At 39.5% G+C, this 20,968-nt stretch overlaps 1 protein-coding gene across 12 annotated transcripts in view; it reads right to left on the bottom strand.

The window, feature by feature from the left end:
• The window catches only part of stxbp5l (syntaxin binding protein 5L), a 107,722-nt gene extending 87,519 nt beyond the window's left edge, over positions 1–20,203 (bottom strand). For 8 of the 12 annotated variants that reach the window (XM_067516082.1, XM_067516083.1, XM_067516086.1 and 5 more), the window contains exons 1-2: positions 19,196–20,202; positions 932–1,029 (exon numbers count right to left, since the gene is read on the bottom strand). In XM_067516082.1, coding sequence (XP_067372183.1) covers positions 932–1,029; positions 19,196–19,363 — 266 coding nt within the window. In that variant the 5' untranslated portion in view covers positions 19,364–20,202. Of the gene's footprint in view, positions 1–931; positions 1,030–19,195 lie in introns of all 12 variants that reach the window. The other 4 variants (XM_067516085.1, XM_067516090.1, XM_067516089.1 and 1 more) reach the window with 2 other exon arrangements.
• Positions 20,204–20,968: the final 765 nt, after the last annotated feature.

Below are 20,968 nucleotides of genomic sequence, written 5' to 3'. Positions count from 1 at the left end.
AAGAGGGAAGGTTTCTGTATGTGAGACAGAACGAGTCATTGGCAGGCCACATGGGAAAAGAGAAAGGTGTGTGCAGAATGTCAATATGAATGCTAAGTCACTCAAGGGCTTCTAACCAGATGATATCTGAGCCTTGTTTCATAGTCAAGCATTCATTAGAGCAATATAGAGAAAGGGGACGGAGGGGTGGAGAGGGAGAGGGACAACTAATAGATATCAATTATATACATTTAGATAAACTTATCATGTAACCATGCCACATAAAGTTTGCATCAACTATTCACTGTTATCCAACACCACTGCTCCATTTTACCCTTTTTCTTAATTTTTGGACTCATATTCTCTTTCTTTGTATTTTTTAAGCACACAAGTCACTCAGCCTAGTCCTCTATTATGACGGCATTAATAACTGTGTACTGCTTCTGCACTAGGTTTCCCAATGGGATAAAAAGCTGACCGGGCAATTAAGAAAGTGTAATCTCCTACCTAGGTTGCACTCACACGTACTCTCCCATCCCTGTGACCGGGTGACCTAGGGGATAGTGCTGTTGGATGGACAGTTCTGAGCCTGCGACATGACAACCGATCAACATGAAATAACAGGGCGGAAAAAGGGACATGAAGAAGAAGAGGAGGAGGAGGGTGGAAGGGAGGCCCCTGCCTGGAGACAGTATAGCGGTGCCACAGGTTTGTGTAGGAGTAGATACACTATTTTTGTCAACAACGTGGCTTCCTACTGATACTATTTTCATTTATTTTGTTTATTGAGATGGATGAGATACTGCCAGCAGGTATTTAATGTTGACTGTGAAATATTGTTTTAATGTTTCTGGTTTTCGTGTATCAGTGTTACGTACAGCAAACACAGTTTTCAAGTTTGTCTCCAGAGCAGAGGAAGGGAGGAAGTAAGCAAATGAGGCGTAAAGGATACATCCGTACACCGCCTGATCTCGATCCAATGGCCAGAATCTTTTGCACAGGGTCAAAGGCCAAAGCAGTGGGCTGATAAGGGAAACCATGACGCACCGTCTGCAAAAGAAAAACATAGAACAAGATTTTAATTCAGCTGATATTTGCCAAGCATTTTTGTAAGTGGGGAATAATAATTTGGCTTTATATTAGACCAAAGCTTTGGTTTTAGGGTTGTGTTGCAAGAATAACCCAGATGTTGACAGTAAATATGAAGCTATTGTAACATTGTAACTTACAGTCGCAGAAAAACTAATGTCACTGTTTGCAATTTCCTCGTTTTCTGGGTAAATTTGTCATAAAATGTGATCAGCATAGAAATACTCTGCTTGTTGATATGTGACATTACATTTCTTTACCAATTGATGCAATGAACCAAGGAATTCAGCACGGTGTCACTAATTCTTGCAACTGTAACTTAATACTTTTAAAATGTAATAAGCAATGTGTAAATTTAACAAGTAACAATCTCTAACACATGTAACAAGTAACTGTGTATTCACTGAACCCTTTGTGGTAATAGCAACCTCTAAACATGTGCTGCAAAGAACGATGCTCATGACTTCTCAGAAAAATTCAATATGTTATAAACCATTTTTTGAAAAGATATAATATTTCATCTGTAAAATCCAGTCAGTGATAAACCAGCCTGTCAAAAGCAATCAGTGGCCTTTTTTAAAATAAGGACCATGACACACCAAGACAACATCAAATAACTACCACCCCTCCAGGGGAATGGATCAAATGCAAAGGGCTAATTTTATTTTAACCTATACGTGTAAATATATATTTATTTAGCGATGACAATAAAGCTTCTTCTTACAACTGCTTCCATTCAACAATGTGTGACAGAGTGTACTGCTGTTGTTAATACGTCACTAAGTGTAAAAGCCAATCACAGTGGTCTATTTCACTGACTGGCCATTCATGGTGGGCTGACTAGTGGGTCACAGCGCACATACGAGACACAGCGCAGAGACTAAGCCAAAGGACACATTCCCCAAGGCTGCTTGATGTGTCCTGTCCCCAAAACAGCACCTAATTCTGCCAGACTTTGTCTCCACCCCCATCATCTTCATCAACAGTTTTGTTTGGCTGACTGAATTGCTGGAAATGGGTTTATCCTCTGCAGAGGATTTATTTAAAGAAATAATGACAATGTGATGATTAACAAACCAGTTATAAAAGACAGAGATGAAATCCGAGACTGGACTTGGCCTAATCACAACAAACACACACACACACAAGCATGCATGCCAATCTTACTTATCATCTTAAATAGAGCATAAATGTCATAAACCATGTATCATTATAATAGCCTCATGAAAATGTTATGTTAAGCATTATGCCCATGTAGACTCACAAAGAAGCTTAATATGAATGAAGAAATTTTGCAATGCAAACATCACAGACAAACACTCTGTCATCTGGTTATACTGTGACTCAGTGTGTGTGTGTTGCTGTAGCATATCAGTTAGGGGTACCGCTATAGCTTTAATTGATTTGCTGTTAACCTTTGTCTTTATGCAGCATTTCCAATGTTTTAGGCTTCTTGATGTGTTGTACCAGCTTTGTTCCCACTGCAGCGTGGAGCTGTATGAGGTTACCTCAACCCAACAAACAGTCCAACAAACATGATGCATGTCATAACCTCAATACTTTTAAAGACTAAACAGTTCACACTAAAATTTCCACTTACTTTCACAGATTTGTAGTCTGCAGAGAATTTATTTTTACCTCCTCGCCTACCTGCAGAGGTTAAAGCGGCATCAGGTGCAGCAGCTGTGAATATATTTTGAGTACACAAGGGCAGTATCAGAGCGGATGCCCAATCCTGGTATGAGCAGTAAAACATCCCCAGCTAGGGGGGATTAAATAAATAAAATAAGTGTTCCTTTTAGTCACAATACCTATAAAAGGTATTTACCTCTTAGAAGTGTTCACGTTATATTTGTTACAACATACAGAAACATACAAAAACAAACAAAAATAAAGAACAGTATAAGCATTCAGCCCCGTAAGGTGACTCACCTATATCATCACTGATGCAGCCAGCTGGTTTTAGAACACAATTAGTGACACAGTTAGCTAAATGATGCTCATCTAAGTGCAGTGAATGTGCTACAAGAGACTGTAGTACAATTACACCTTTATATGGAAGGTCCATTTACTGGCAAATCAGAATCCTGGCCAGTATACCATGAAGGAAAACAAGGTTATTTACAAGATGCGTCAGGGGACGATTACAAGAAATTGTTCAAGCAAATGAATATTCTCTGGAGTACAGTGAATTCCGTCACTAAGCAATGGAAGAAATATGGTACAAGCCTAATACCTGGAACTATCAATCCTAAATAACCAGTACCGAAAGGTCACCGAAACACCTATGATTTTGACCAACTTCTGTGGCTGCAATGTGAGACTATAAAGGCACAACTGTTGCCTGGGTCCTTCACCAGCCTAAGCTTTATAGGAGAGAGGCTTAAACTAAATCTAGAGCATGCCAGAAATTATGAAGCACACTCCGAAGACAACAGGAAGAATGTATGGTTTGATGAGAACAAAATTCAGCCTTATGTCATCGGAGTAGACGCTCTGTATAATGATTGAATTAAAATATATTAATACACTTTAATATAAGTGAATAAATTCTTCAATAAGCTATATCTAAAGCAATTAATAACACAACTTGCACATCCATTTGTTAGAGTTAGGCTAATAAACAGGTTTGAGAATTTTCTTCCAAGATTGAATTTGTTCTTAACCTTAAAAGGGGGTGTAGGGATTGCATTTTAAAAAACCCAAAAGTAGGTGGGACAAGGTTTGTGAAATTCGCACTGACAGACCCCTTCATCCTATCAGACAATCACTTGCCTTCCCCTTCACTCCTAGTTGTGACAATAAGAAAGAACTGACAGGCAATACATGCTTGAGACTTTTGCAGTGATGGAAAGTATATACATACAAGAGAGAGAAAAAAGTAGATGATAAACATTTACTCTGGAGCATCTCAGAGCTGCTCATTCATATTTTAGGGCCAAAGCCATAAACCCATTTCCCCCTCTCTTAGCATGCCATGGCCAGATTTACCCATACTTGCATTATCTATAATTTACAGTATATATGGTAAAACAACTTAAGTCATTGGAGTTTGACATAGTTTTTTGTTTGTTTTGTTTTTAAGAAATAAACGTTATAAACTAATGTGACCAGTCAAACCAAAAACTAACATGAAAAACTAAACACAAAACAATTACCATACTAGGTGTATGGTATCACTCGGTTATTTAGGATGGATAGTTCCCGGTATCAGGCTTGTACCATATTTCCATCTTGTCAAAAGAGGTTTTTTTTAGAAATACAGTGAGCCATGCAGTAAATGTTAACCTGCTCTAAAGGACTTTAATATAGCTGCCACAGGCTGCAATAGAACAATACAGTCTACCTCCTTTTATTTTCTCATTCTCCATTAAGCTTTCTCTCTCATACACAACTTTTATTTACACAAGCCAGATATTCAATTATATAAACCCACATAGACATCCTCAATCTCCAAAGTATAATACCACCTCATGCTTCCCACTATCCTCTCTCCCCACACGCACATTCAGCTGCAGAGCTGGTCTAGACCCTTAGTTCTATAAATAGACCTCCTTGTCTGCATTGAGCAGTCATAAACACGGATCAACACAGTGAAGTATCACAATACATTTTTTTATCTATATGTTATAAGAGCACATTTACACAGAAAGTAAGCTACTGGCATGAGGTTTTCCACATTTGCTGTTGGTACGTGGTATAAAAATGTATCACCCTTCAATGTGTGCATTTTACTCATAAAGCGTGTGGGTGAGTGTGCAGATGTAAAACAGTGCTTAGACAAGCCAGAGCAAGTTCTGTCAAAATACCCAAATTTGCAAAGTTCTCACACGGCCCATACACACGTAGTATGGGCAAAATGCCAAGGTATCAGGCTTAATCGCTTTATCCAGCACTGACCATAGCTTTCGCAAATTCAAGCAATGAGTGTTGGTAGTGCTATACCAGCTGGGCTAATTAACATACATGTAGGAGGTAAGCTGGCAAAAAGCCAAAATATAACCTAAAACTCCAATTTAAAATATATTTTACACACACAATATATTTTAGTGGCTGTAACAGCAGATTCAAAGCCATCTCAATAATTTCAGGAACAGTACATGAATTCAGATTCCCGAGCTTGTAGAACTGATGTTTACACAGTGCACTACTTATGATATCTCTAAAATGCAGTGTAGACACAGAACTACTGTAAACACTAATAGTGTCAGCATTTCAAATGGCTGATTTGCACCTAATGTCCAAACCTTTAACCACCACAAATGAAATTATGCTTGTCTCAGTCCCGATATGCTATAAAGTATGCAGATGCATTAAAACTGATGGCTGAGGCCGCTACGTTCCACATTCTTAGCAAACTTTTTCCCTTTCAGACAATGTGAGAAATGTAAAAAATGTAAAGAACCAAATAAATCCAAGCACTTAGCCTAGAGTTACATTTGACAACTTTTCAAACACTACAGACATTTATAGATAGTGTCAAGTGAAAGGGCAACAGCTTGGAAAAAAAAAACCCCCACCAGACTCTGTAACTGAGGTTCAGAGATCACAAGGCTTTACATGGTAGGAAAGAACAAATGAAGCTTCTCTCTAAGTAACTACAAGGTCTGTTGTTGTTTTAAAGTAGTAATGTTCGAATAATGTTGAATGTCGGCCAACTACAATCAGATTTTGCTTTTACTTAGTTGTAGTAGCAAACCCATATCTGCTACTTTATCAGGTATGACAGCTGCTTAGTCTACATGCAAGTATTGGATGCATGTAATTATCTTGTCCTACCAATGTGTCTCTCTAGCTCTTCACAGATGTACTGATGCAGGTAATCAACAAGCCAAAAGTGGCCCAACTTTTTCCCTGCTTTGGCCCTTAAATATGCCACATAGCACTGCATGGCAAGAGCTCACTGCAGGAGCTCAGCAGACACTGAGACGCATGAATAATGCCCTGAGCAGGCTTTAGAGTCTGACTTTGCTGGTGTTTGAATACATTTATGTACACAACAACAAAATCACACATGAAGCACAGTGCATCCAGTCCAAGAATAAATATAGGAATGGGTAAAAAGGCCACTTGTGATGTGCTGTTCAGACCAAGATCAATGTCACGCAATGAAGAGAACAGTGAGAGCAGTGTAGTGTATGAGTTGCCCACAGAGACAAAACAAAATGGAAATGATGGAGAGAAATGGATTACATTTGGAAAACCACAAGCCTTATTAGGCTTAGAGTTAAATAGTTTTAGCTTGGCAAACAGTAAGACTATTTTTTCTTAAGGCATATATACAGTATGTGTGTCTGTGTGTGTGCATATCTGTCCCATCTGGATGGTGGGCTGTTACATGAAAATGCTCAAACATTCTCAATCTTTTAACTAATTTCAAAATATGTTTTCTCAGTGGTTGTGCACCATTTTGACAGTGGCCACTACATTAATAAGTCATAAGGGCAGGCCCCTATGAGGGACAAAATCAGCCTTTGCACATCTAGTTTTAAGCATTACAGCTATCTGTCCATCCATCCATCCAACCATCCATCCATCCAACCATTCAATATTTGAAACCGATTATCCTTGTTAGGGTTGCGGGGGGCAGCAGCTGTCACTAAGTGAGAGGTGGGTTGCCAGTCTATCACTGGGCCAACACAGAGAGACATGCACAAACAGACAACCATTCACACTTACCTTCACACCTATGGGTCATTTAGAATGTGCAATTACCTGACGGGCATTTCTTTGGACTTTGAGAAGGAAACCAGATCACCTGGAGAAAACCCAAGCAAGCACCTGGAGATTATGCAAACTCCATTCAGAAAGCCCACAGCTGGCAGGTGGATTGGTACTGGGAACCTTCTAGCTGTTCAGCAGTGAACACTAGTCTACCAATGTGTTGCCAAGATTATAACTAATCCAAATCATTCAGTCAGATCAGTCCCGTTCTGTGCCATGAAGGGAACTACACTAATAAACTTTACCGAAACTGTAAAAAGCAATGTCTTCAAAAATAGGCAGGATACATAGTTCATTTTTCGATTTACAAACTGATTATGAGCAATAGTCTAAGTAACGTCTGGTGAAGCTGACTTCATGGCTGACAGCATCTCAGGGCTTCTCTTACTTTTTCATTCCTGATCCAGAGTCAGATCTTATACTGTATCCATTAGGTCAACCCCGAATCACATCAATGGCCTCTGTTTCTTTAAAGGATTCAGCACATTTCATTCCAGTCATGGTGTGTTAAATTGTCCCACAAAATGTTGTACAAGAAGAAATTATTCTGTGCTTTAATGTTTAATGGGATCCTCTCTAAATGCAATTAAAATTGCTCAGCATCATGTTCATCTTATATCGTGGTTTTTTTGTATTAAGTATGTGCCACAAGCTACAAGGCAGAGTGCTGTGGATATTGACTCCTGCAAGAGCTACAGTAAATGCCCTTAAGAAATGATCTGCCATACACAAATCATGGTGCATTGCCGCATGGAGCACGCTGTCCATCACAGGATCCCCCATCCCCACTAAGGAAGAAAAAAAAATGTCCTCCAGAAAGACATCATTGTGTAACAGAATGTTTTCAGAAGAGCACTTTGAAACAACACTGCTGGGAAAATGTTTTGTGTACTAAAGACAGGAAACAACACACAGCACTGTGGATAGTGTAAAAAGGGAACTGTACTGTGTACCACCAGTATAGAGCATGGAACCAAGTATTTTGCTTACTGTCTGTATAAACATGCTAAGCCTGTGTCTGCTCTCTGCCCTGCTCTCTAACACACTGCACAAACACTTTGCTTTTGTTTGTGTTACGTCTTCCATTTATACATACAAATTCCACCTACGCATCACTTGTTGTTAAGGTTTTTTTAAGATCTGTCTCCTCAGGCTCATTGTCGGGATGGGAGACAGTAGCGCAGAGAAAAGTAGAGTATTCCCGTCACATCCATCCATTCCAATTTACAGAGACTTACAGCCTTAAAACACTCATCAAACAAACAGAGATACACGTGGCTTTACCGACCAGTGTTTGAAGGGAGATATTTTGAGGCTGATCTAACATTCCTTTGATCTAGTCGGGAGCTGCCCCAACATATAAAGAGAGGCATATCTGAACATGGGTAGAAGAGAAGATGTTTAGTGGGAGGAGTGGGAGAGGAGATCAGGGCTTTCTGAATGTGTGAAACGAATTGAAAACACACAGTGGTTACACAACATAGCACAACCTCATTCACTCCTTGTCAGCCACGCTCACTACATCTTTATTTTCCAACCAAGGGTTTATCATTTATGGTTCACATGCCCATCAGCTCTACTTCTGAGTTCCGGAGTGATTGTTTCCTTTTTGTCCCTTGAATGCAAATTCAGTATACAACTAATTCAACGTGGGACAAATGCTGTTTGTTGGTTACCCTGTTGCAATAATGAAACATTTTATGGAAGCTGCTTAGCTGTTGTAGTAGTGGATGCTGAGTGTGGTACTATTTTTTGTCTTCATTTGTAGTTAGCCTGTTTCTTTCTCCCAGTCAAGGGGTGGGGGGGGGGGGGGCTCATTGCTCTTTAGAAGGTCACAGTAACCTACAAAAACGGTTAAATAAACCAGAAAAGAAGAAGAAGCAGCCTTCCTTCTTACTCCTGCAGTCTTTGCGCCATAGAAAGAAGTTATATGTGGATGTGTCTGCTAATTGTGAAAACTGTTTAGGTTTAGTTTGGATGTATTTGGATTCATAAAAAATGGTCAGGTTGTAACTCTTTTCAGATGCTTTTCAAACTGCTAGGAATGTTTTATAAGAATTGTTTAAGGGGGAAACTTCGGTTGTTGTAGATCTTCACCTGCTGCTATTTTGCCAACATTTGATAGTTTTGCTCTGATGTGGTCATTTTGACATTGTAACCAAGAGGTATTTTATCATTCAGAGTGTTTTGTTAATTTTTCATTGTTCATTTTTTGTCTCGACCAGCTGGACTGGCGAGGAACTTCAATCCAGCAGAGGTTCTGTTGTGCTTTGCTGAGAGTCAAACAACTAAACCACACGTTACCTGAGTGTGATTAGGTTGTGGTGATAGTATTCACTAAGGCACTGATCACATTCTAGAATAGTTTGCTCTATAGTTTGCTACCACATCCTTTCTTTATTGATTATAATTGGCAATGAGGTTTCTGACCCTTGTGTTACCCTTATCTGTCAGGTTATTTATATTTTGAGTAATATCAATTTTTATTGCAGTACTTACTGTATGTCATTGGGTAAAATTCCCCAGGTAACATACTCTGGCACCCATCAAGCCAACCAAAAAATGTAACAAAATGAAATGACAGTAAAGTGTATTATATGCTATGTAGATTGTGTGAAATTGCCATTTTTACCCTCATTTAGCACTGCTTTAAAATAGATGGTCAAATTAGGTTCTCATCAAATGATTAAAATAAAGGTTGCTGGCAGATTGCTTTACAGGGAGATGTGGGCTAAATGTAGATTGACGTTCAATGTAACGTGCATTAATTGATTTTTAGCCACTTGGAGGCAATTCAACAATGTGAAAAACACATCACGGACAAATGATTGCCTGGTAAAGTTGTTATCCTATACATGTTGGCAAAGAATTGTCAGGTTACACTTAAAGCAGATATAGTGGGTTATTGGCCAGCTTATCCAATTCCACTATTCACTCTTTTTTCACTTATGAGGGAAATGTGTCGCTATTTAGTTGTTTTAGGTCACCAGCTATAGCTTCTGTGTCTGCTGTAGCCTTTGGTGTGAAAATTACTGCTGCTGTGAACAAAATCTTTAAAGATGCAATCTATACAATAAAAACAATAACCTAAAAACGAGAGTTTGTAGTTCTGTCATACAAAGAATCCTTCCATATTACACATACTTATCTGACCCATGTTTAGTGGAAAATAGAAAAAGAATAAAATACGAGCCTAGCTTTAAGATGTTTTTTATCGTATACAAACTATTTTGATCTGTTAATTTAGATTGATAACTTGTAATTATATAGCTCTATAAATCTGCCAATATGATTTTAGCACCGACACATTTATTTTAATCTGTGACAACATCTGCAGCCGCACCAAAGCATATGCTAATACCTCTTGTGACTGAGAAACTTTTATTGTTTCTGTGCATATTCCCCATCAGAAAAAGACATTACCTTTCTGTCTTAAACATATTAAGTAGTTTAGAAAAACACTATGACAGAGGGTGAAAATGAAAGTGTGCCAGCTCCTGCATCTCAGTTCATCAACAGAAAATACAACACCCACACTGTTTCCTTGACAGGTGGTCTGAACCACCACAGGAATGATTGGTTGGCACCACAACTTGAGAAAGCAAAATCACTTTATAACAAAGTTTTCAATGTGCTATAGCAAGCATGAATACCTACGGCCAGGTTTTTATATAAAAAACTCAGTGAAACCTCAGTGCCCTATTCCAGTGTTGTCTGCCATGAATAAACTGATTCAAGATTTCCACAGTGTGGTTCTTTATCCTACTGAAAGCCAGAGGAGGAGGAAGGGACTTTGATTCATCACTGAAGGTGAGACTGATCTAATAAGCACTTCGTACACACTTTCTGCATGGTGCACACACACACATGCACAGAGTGAGAATGCAGTGCAAGAGCTTGTTAGAATGAAAACGAATGAATGAACCTGATGATCTTCCCCTCCTTTCTGCAGACTACAGTATTGTGTGTGGGGGAAAAAGACTGACTGTATGTGTGCATGTATGTATGTACATATATTTGCTGTTTCTGGTGGATTTCTGCATGTACTACTGTATTTGTTTGACTACTGTATACTGTCTTTATTTAACAACCCAAAATGGCGCCCATAGATGCATTATTTAACACAAATCCCTTAAGGGTCAAATGTGATGGTTGTTAACATGTGATGCTTTACATGAAAGCTACATACGTTCTACGCTTATGTGGTGATGTTTATGCAGGCATGGGGTCAGAAAGCTGTCATCTACTGTACTGTCTATGTTGTTTAAGCAGCAGCAGGCTTTCAGTGATTCAGTTGTGGCATTAGCATCGTGCTTTAGGCTTGATGGAAAATGTAAAAGGGTAAGAAGAGAGTAACATGTCACTTTGTCCCCCTCATGATCACAGAGAAAAGCCAATGTTCACACATGGTCAGGTTTCAAAGTTATCGTATGGTTTGAATAGTTGCCTGAATCTCTCATGAGGGTAAATTTAAAAGTACTTTAGATACAGTATCATCTGCAGTTTTCAAGCTGCAAGCTAATACGGTTGAGTGATTAGCCTGCACTCTGTCATGACACTGTGGGTCAGATGTTCAAACTGCGGCCGCTCATAAATTTCAAACACGTTTCTTTTGTCAGTAACTAAAAACTTCATCACACAAAAAGAAGAAAATTACCACAAGAAGTTAATTTTTATGATGCTAGTAATACAACATACTGATTAAGATATCAGATTTTTAATTCTACTCTTTCTAGAAGATGTCATTATAATATTTTGTGCTAAATTTTATTGTATAAATCAATAACCAAAATGTTACAAATGATAATAAGGGAAGCATGACCCCTGTTATCATTATATTTTGCCTGGTTCAATGTAATAACCATGTCTAAGTGCAAAACAAGATCTTTTACATGTATTAGCTGTATTTTTTTTATCGTAGGAGCTATTTCTTGCTAATGTTATATATAATATTAATATTATGCTTATAATCCCATATGGTAGAAAACGTTTAACCTGACTGAATATCAAGAAAAGAAAAGAAAAACATTAGGAAATCTTATAATAAGCTGTGCTACTAATAAAAACTCCAGCTTCTACATGTACACCCTTCAGATAATTTTAAAAAGACATCAAGTAGATGAGATTTGTCAAGTGCTTAAGAGTGGCTCTTAAGAGCAGAGGGATCCACTCAACACTCAGAGGCAGAGAAGAAACAGTGTGTTGCTTTAAAGCTTTGGAGCACTGTGGTTCCAATGGATTGTTTTGCATAATCAGGTTTAAACTCAGCAATTAAACTCATGTCCCAAAACAATGTATTTGTTATAGTTTTGCCCATATTGTCTCTGACAGTAAATGCATTCATGAATGTACATTACTGTATCTTTCTCTGCAAGGAGACACTTGCTAGACAAACGTTAGAGCGTAAACCAACTAAAGCAGATGGTAGGAAATTTTTCATTGGTTCTGCATTTTCTCATGAAAACAATTTGCTTTATACCTCAGTTATTTTTAAGCATTTGTTGCCTTTTGTGAACACTCGGTAGAAAAATTGATACGGTGGGTTGATAGTAGATTAAGATTATTGACGTCCATCATATCCCTTCTTTCCATACTTGAACACTGAAGTAGCCATGTAACACAAACTATTTATGACATAGAAAGCAAACAAAAACACATTGTGAATGGAGTGACCTTGATAAAATCATTTGCATATCAAATCCTGGTTGATGTTTTTTTTTTCCCTGTAACAAATACAACTGAATTAAACAAGCGGAAAATCACACAAAAGACAAATTATTATTTGTTTATCATGCGATGCAAAATGAAAACAGACTTCATGAGAGTGAAGTGATGGAAAAAAGGGCCTTTTTAAAAGCTCACCTAATATATTTGGCACAGCGGGAGGTCACTTACAGACCGAATGGACAAAGCATTATGAAAGCCCACACAAAATCAAACAAAGGCCATCTTTCTTTTACTCAGACAGAAAGTCTCAACAAAAACCTCAGCAAAAGCAAAAAATAATGCTTTCATATACCAGATCTTCAAATTAAACATCTGCCTTGGTGTGATCTGTTTTCATTTTTTTAATCACTGCAACAATGCTTCTGCCATCATATTCGATCAGATATTCTGCTGGTATATGATATTATTGCACTGTACTTGTGTGATTTCTTCCATCTTCTTTCAACTTCTCTATTGCAAAAAAACAACTTTAGTCATACATTAAGTGATTTAATAGGATGGATACTTACCACACACACACACACACACACACACAGCACTTCACGTAAATCTTGTGTCTCTATTGAATTGTAAGTTTAGTGAACTCCTCTCATATTGCTTTTTCTCCATCTCTTCTCAGTCTGACATCAACTCCTCCTTAATTGATCCCACACTGTGGCTTCTGACAGGCAGCCGACACATGGTAATGTGAGAGTAGCTGGAAGTCAACCCACTGAGTCATCGCGCCCATGGAGAGCTTGTGGGGTCGCTGGCGAGGGAGTGAGGTGATGTCATCTTTACAAGACCACATATCATGCTGTCAAACAAAAGAGAAAGGTGCAAGGAGGGCCCCACCTCCTGACCTCTGCAATCCAAACATCAGTTTAACAAACAATGTATCCCTCAGCAAAATATTTGCCGCTGGCCTTTTGTGTTATTACTTTAAAACCAGGTTTTGTGATCAAAAACATTATGTTGCCAATTTTATCATTTAACAAATGTGTGAAATAACAGCAATACAGTGTATATCAAACTAGTCCACAGGAATCAATAAAGTTATAGATCATTGTGTGCTGCACTGTAGCTAAAGGTGGTTAAATAACTAAATGATTCCGTCTTCTAATGCATCCATTTGTGTCCTGAGAAACACAGATGTCTGGATAACAATAAAAGCCCATACACATAACAATATGAGAAAAATCTGATGAAATGGATCATTGTTGAAATAAATCAGTGCCCAGTAAAAACTACACTAGTGGGTCATGAATTAACAGGGTACTATACCAGCACATATGTTACTTTTACATTGTTGCTTTTAATGCACATTGGACGTTTTATTGTGATATCAATGCTGTGAGCTCATCTAGCATTTAAGTTTATTCATTTTTGCTATCTTGCATCTTAGCATGCAATTTAAATTTTTTTTAATTTACATTAAAGAAGTGCAGCAGAAGTCAATGGGAGGTCACTTATTTGAGTATCTGATCATTTGTGTGAGGGGCGGCAGCAGCTACCGACCAAAGGGCATCCAACGTAAAACATGCTGACAAATCCTCCGCAGTGGCGACCCCCAACTCACGGGATTAAAAACTCATTTGTATGCCCAGTTAAATTAAAATCATAAAGTGGTTATTCTTCTATATAATTAGTCACATCAGATTATTCTAACATAGAAATTATGCTTTAAAAGTAAATCTCATTTTAAGTATGATTATGCTGTTATTTTAGGTAATCATACACCCCCATTTTGGGATTAATCATTTATTAGGGAATATTAGAAATGTGAATGAGGTCAAGATGTCCCAGTATAGTGCACTTTTTAATGAGCTCCAGTTCCACAAATATTAAAAACATTCAAAACCTGGTTCAAACTTGGATATTCAACTGCAGAGACCAATACAAGAAAACAGTTCATTTTTCCAAAACATTAAGGCTGAAATTGATGTTGAGTTGAATAGATCTTTTAAATGTGAATATTGTGATGTTATTAGAGCATTTCAGGAAGAGGGCCCGGTGGCTCAGTGGTAGAGCATTGGGTTGGGTCGTAACACAGGCCGCTGTGACGACCCCACAGGCCAAAAGCCGTCGATCTATTAGAGCATTTCAGACCCTCCCAGGGAAAAATCCTGGCTACTTATTTTGGGTGTAGTGTTGAATTTTACCACTAAAAAATCATCACATCTTGTATATGTACAAATATTACATTTTGCCTGTAATGTAGTATCTATGGAGTGTGACTACAAAACTTGTGCAACTTATATACTTCAGTATAATTTGGAGGAAATGTGGCTTTTCTAATGCCCGGGTTGTAACTTATATTACTGTCATCTTCGCACAAATTCTTTAGTTAGAACTGCATTTCAGACAGGTGGCACGTGCAATGTGGATGGAATCAGCTAAGGTTATTATGAGGTCTTTATGACAGACACTGGTAATGATTAGCATCAAACATGTGGCTGTGGTTTTTAATCTGTGAAAAGCCTCTACATCAGCTTGAATACAATATTTATCAAAATCAAATGAATTAGCCCTACTACTTCTGTGATGCCACAAACTTGACATGACAAACGGTAATGCTTCGTCCAGTATACACCGAAAAACATTAGCCAAAAGCTAATTTGCATCTGCAGTCCCATGCCAAACATTGTGAGGCACACACACTTACACATCCCATAGATACATAATAATACTAGCATTCATCAAGATCCTTGTTCAACAATGTTTACCACCTTCTTGCTAATTTTGCCTGTTTGCTCTATACTGCTCAGCAGATAATGGACAGTACATTAGGTTTTTAACATCCACAGACAATGATAAGAGAGCTGCATATTATTAACGATGCTGAAAAGCTCCAAAAAGGATGCATTAAAGAGTAAACATAGAGTAAATGCAGAGGTTAGGTCTGAGGCAGCAAGAAACTTTGGTTATTAGTGCTGATGGCATCATGGTTTGATGCATAGGTGTAACAAACATTTACAATAACAATTGTAGTCACTTTGAATATGTCAGAATTTATGTGGAAATTCTCACAAACAATGTGATGACACTGTGTATTAATTGGACACAGTAGCCCTTCTGAACAAACGGCAATTTTATCTCAAATTTCTATCCTCCTAAACATTTTTTAACCTTTCCTGCCACAGGGGGACTTCATGGTGAACAGAGAGAAGAGGAAAATTTCAACATTGCGCATTGTTATAAAGACATCCTTGGAAACGTCAGTGCGACTGATCAAAAAGACGAGCTGTTTTACTTTGACACTTTCCTATACTCCTAGCTTGTTCCTGATGAAAACCCTGAATCATGCCAGGTCTGGATTCAGCTAGTTGCTCCCTGAAATCTCTGGGCTCCCGCAGAGCATTTAGGAAAAAAAAAACATGCTACAACCACTGCTTTACTGGTTTGACATCTGCAGATTGGGTGAGACAGTCAAAATCAGAACTGCTGGAAGTTCTGCAAACCCGGTGATGCACCTGGTTGGTAGCAATCTTTACACCCAGTATACACAGCACTCAAGTGAGGCTCTTCTGTTATGAAGCATGTCAAGCAAACATTATAACACCTCAACCAGCAGCTCGTAACACTCACACTTGAGAGAGCAGATCCACGATTCAAGCTGTTTACACCAAACCATGACGCCACCAGCATGTGCCATCAGCACATGAAGATGTTTTGGATGCTTTATTCCAAAAATAAGCTATTTCTCTGCTGCGTAGTCATGCAATTCATACCTTCATTGGAGTGCTCTCTTATTCCCAGTAGCCTTTGCTATTTATCCAACGCACTTCAAGCTTTACACATCTTTCTACAAATACCCTTCTGCATACCTTTTCTCTGAGTTATCAAGTGCATAAGGCCAAAGTGTTTTCGAAATTACACGCGCCACCAGCGTGAATGTCATGGCACAAAAAATGGATTTGAGACCGTTCAGACGTCACCTGATGGGAAATAATTCAGAAATCTAAAGGAAGTGGCTAAAATGTTTGTTCACAAGCTGGTGTCAACTCTGTGCTTCTGGTAAACAAATGAAGATGAATTCTCCTGTTTCCTTCCCGTCTCAAATGATCTACTGTAGCTGTAGCCAAAGGGAAAGTTCCTGTGTGGGTTCCTCTCTTGCTTTTTAGTTTTACTTCAACCTTGCGTGACATGAATGTTTGAAGAATTTTGTCTCAGAACCACATTTATTTATGGGTATAAAAATACAATCTGACACTTATTTTAAGCAAATTGTGGTTTCTACTGTGTTTTTCCACATTTCCACATGGATGAACAGATGTGTATTCTAACAAATAACAGCTATAAAAGGTTTCTTATTTATCATTCTTGTAAATACATACGTGTTCCGCCATTGGAATAATGGATTTACCTGCATCCAGCAGAATTTAAGTATATTCAGGGTGTCATCTTTTCTGTTCCCCTTTGTTTTTGTAATGATCAAAATTCACTTATTCTGCTGAAGATGATCTGATACAGCCACTAGGGTTCCATAACACCTTCCTATAAATTATAAACAAAAAAGCACATTGTATAATCCAAACAAAATGAGTTGTTGCATCATCCCACACCGCACAGTGAGGACAGAAGTCATGACTAACTTTGAGAAGCTGGCCAAGATGCCAAACACTCCCACACATACTGCACCAGCTCACAGATTTATATCCCCAGAAAGTGTGGATCCTATCAAACAATATTTGGGCAATATATGAAAATTTAGAGACTAAGCTGTTTCTTTTTTTAGGTAATATACTGATCGATATCCATCCAGTTTATAAAATGTCTAAAGTAGTAGAAATACATGAAATTTTCTTTCAACAGAAATGTAAGCAGACCGCTTTGTGCTACTGTATATACAGCCCATGCATATTCTGCAGCTTAATGAATAAGTAAAAAGGTCATGGGAGATTTTAATTCATTATATGCACATCTACATCTCACTTTACGCCGAGCATAAAATGAGATTGATGATGAGAGAAGATAACAAGGAAGGCTTTTTTGAACACGCACACAGGGACTATAGTCAACTTAACTTTCATGTAGGTTTTTAAAGTATTTGCGAGCTGTTAAATCTCTGTGTGAGGGGAATAATGTTGCCAGGGACAGTAATGCCAGAAACACATCAATAGCAAAGAATAATGTTCATGTGATGGAAATAATGACTAAAACATGAAGAAATCTTAGAACAATCACACAGACAACCTTTCGATCCTACCTTGAACCCTGTCTGAACTAGGAAAATTAATCGACAAGCATAATTGGTGCAGCTATACTGCCTCTTCCTCCCTCTCCCTTAGTGCCTGTCTCTCACTTCCCTTCGCACGCACACAAACGCACAAATACAGATGTACAACCTGCACCTGCATAGATCAAAATAGAAACACAGGAGAAGTTAAAGATGCTGGTGGGATGGAGGACATATTTGTACATTAGTGGCTTCCTCGTGAGATGTACAGTCAGTTCCGTGTATTTAAAAACAACCATGCATTAAGCCACTCGCTGAGGAGAAGCCGCTTCCTGCATGGGACCAGGGAATCATGCTGTTCTTTTTCCAGCACTTTCTACTCCCTGTCCGCCCGCCTGCCTATACTGAGGGTGCTCTGCAGCATCCTTTTCAGCTTGTGAATCAACCTGCCTCCTCACTCTCCTCCTCCTCCCCCCAGCTTTTCTATATAGACCCCCCCCCCTTCCCTCACCCCAACTCCATCAGTGTCACTCTGCCCAGAAATAATATAGCTCCACAAAAACACAGTTTCTCTTGAATTCTCAATGAATTATTCACAAAATGTACCCCTTCTGTAAGAGTGAGGAAAAATCACTACAACAAGCTCCAAAATAAATCCAGAAAAGGGTTGCAATGGGCGGCACAGACTGCTATAAATATACCCAGCCCCCCCAACCACATCCCTCCCTCATTCTCTACCTCCTTAACACTGAAAAACACATCAGCTAGGACAGTACTGCAGGGTTCTTTCGCTGGCTTGCTGTGTACTTTTATGCAAGGGAGGGACACCAGTTATGTCATCGCTCCTACACCATTCGTGCCTGCGTGCTGATGCAACTGGGAGAGTGCTATTCATTGACTTCCTTCCTTTGGCTCGCTTGTATCACATGTGTGTAGGCTACCGCAGCCTAAACAGCATGCTGATGACGAGGCGACTGGTGAGAGCTGGAGTGGAGCCGACCCAAAACAGCACACACGCCAGTGTCACCAGCTGTGCACACATGTTATGTAGATGAACAATGGGGGACTAAGAGAATAACCGCAATTCTTTGCCTTTAAGGCCCGAAAACAAAAAAGCCACTAAGACTGATAAGAACAGGAGCCTTTGTCTGATAAAGCTTTGAATGTTTTGTCCAACAGTTCTCTCGGGTATTGTCTTCTCCGGAGAATTGGAAACGAGCTGTCCACGGTTCTGAACTTTCAACAGAGAACAGCAGGCCACTAAAGCCGGCGCTCAGCTGAATTCACTCCATCTTCAACTTTTAGAAACCTCTACTCTTCTACTTTTGTCATAGCCTACATTAAATGTCTATAAACATCCGTACGTATGATTCTGTCGAGCAGCGCCTTATGCTGTATCTGTGCCCGTCTCCAGATGGTAAATGCACGGTACACGTGAGGTCTGTTGTGGACCTCACTCCTCTTTGTCCGGTGTTAGAGGCCTAACACCGGACAAAGCTCTTTACCTGCCTTACCCACCTTACACAGCTGAAAGTTTTCCGAGACTAGCGTCTCTTGGACATCGATTTCCTTGGGAGTTGGCGCCGCAGTGGGAGTCCCTGCCGTGCTGCCGCAAGCCGGGGATCCGATAGTCCCTCCTGGAGAGGAGGTGGTCAAACCGTCCAGCACCTTACGAAACTTCTTCATTTTCTGCCTTGCGCTTGTATATTTCGGGTTAGGGGTAGAGAAAGACCACTCAGCTGTCTTTGTTTTCCCCTCTCAGAAATTAGATCACAAGTCGTTTGGACAGGTGAAGAAAGAAAAGGTCGCTTCCTGCAGCAGTAGCAGGTTGTCTTTCTGTCTCTTAGGTGCAGTTTAAACAGTCAAAGAGGCACCTCATCTTGCTCTCTGGCAGCTGTCCACAAAAAGTAATGCGCACTAAACTGAGGATTACAGCCAATGTTGCAGATGCAGGTCGCCTATCTCACATCAGAGCATGAGTCGACTATAGAAACTACTCAACTTCATCTTCCCTCCGCAGCCTAAAGTAACACGCACTCCGGTGCTTGGAGGCAAATCCCACACCTTAACATAATCAGGGTATCTACGTTTAGACGTGTGAGACAGAAGTGGGTAAGCGAAAAAAAACAAAACAAAAAAAACTTAAACTTCGAACAGGTCTATCCACTGCTCTCCCAAAGTAGTAGGTTCACAGCGCCGTGGTTGCCAGTTACAGGAACAGGAGTAGAAGGAATCAGACTGAAGACGCAGAGGCAATGCAGTTAAAACGCGACTGGGCTCCACAGTCAGGCCGGAAAACAACTCAAGGATCGAGGAGAAGAAAGGAGGGGAAAACGATGCTCTCCGTTGCTGGTGTGAACTGGAGGTTAATCTGAGGTTCGATTTTGTTTTTTAAATACCATCCAGCTGTGTTTCAGCGTTGCTTCCCTGCAGTCCAGAGACAGGAGACGGCAGCTGACCGCGGTTCTGAAAAACCAAAACCAGTCAGCCCCGCCCCCCCCCCGACCACCACTACTCTGTCTCTTACTCTCTCTCTCTCCCTCTCTCTCTCTTTCTCTCCTCCCCGCCCTCTGTTGCCAGCGATTGGGTGAAAGCTCTAACTCAATCAACACCACTATGAAAGAAAAGGATCTGGGAAGCCTCAATAAAAGGAGCCGTTTACTTAAAGTAAAACAGAAATCAATTGATCCGTTTTCCTCCTGTACCTGCATGTAACAACGAATCCAATGTCTAAGATGTGGCATCCTGTTGTGGATGGTTAACGCCTTCTAGACGAGCTGGGTGAACCTGCTCCATTTGCAGCTGTTCATTTCCTGCCAGTTGTCCAGGAAGTCTCCATCACCATCATCTGTTACAACGAATCCATTTCCACATGGAACATCACGTTGTTTCTAGCTCTTTTGTGGATTTGAAATATAAATTGACGCTCAAAATTTCACAACCGGAATTATATACTCCGAGGTTCCAAGGTCTAGTCTAAAAGTGTGTAGTCTACAATGTGACTCTGAATTGCCCAGAGATGTGAATGTGAGTGTGAAGGGTTGTCTGTATGTCTCTCTGTGTTGGCCCTGAGATAGACTTGAGACCAGGGAGTCCTGGTTACAGATAATGGATGAATAAATATTCCCACAAATCGCAAAATCAGACCCAGCTAGACAACACTTTTGTCTGGAGATAGTTCATGGAAATAATACAATTGTTTGAAATGGTGTAAAAATGATACAAAATAAACGTAGTTCTCGCTACATTTACAATGATGAAAAATTCCAGCCATCAACCATCAAGAGAAAA

The sequence above is a fragment of the Channa argus genome, chromosome 9 (assembly GCF_033026475.1).
Source record: "Channa argus isolate prfri chromosome 9, Channa argus male v1.0, whole genome shotgun sequence".
In the NCBI taxonomy this organism is placed as follows: domain Eukaryota; kingdom Metazoa; phylum Chordata; class Actinopteri; order Anabantiformes; family Channidae; genus Channa; species Channa argus.
The sequence above is the reverse complement of the archived record's forward strand: the minus strand, read 5'-3'. Positions and strand labels throughout refer to the sequence as shown.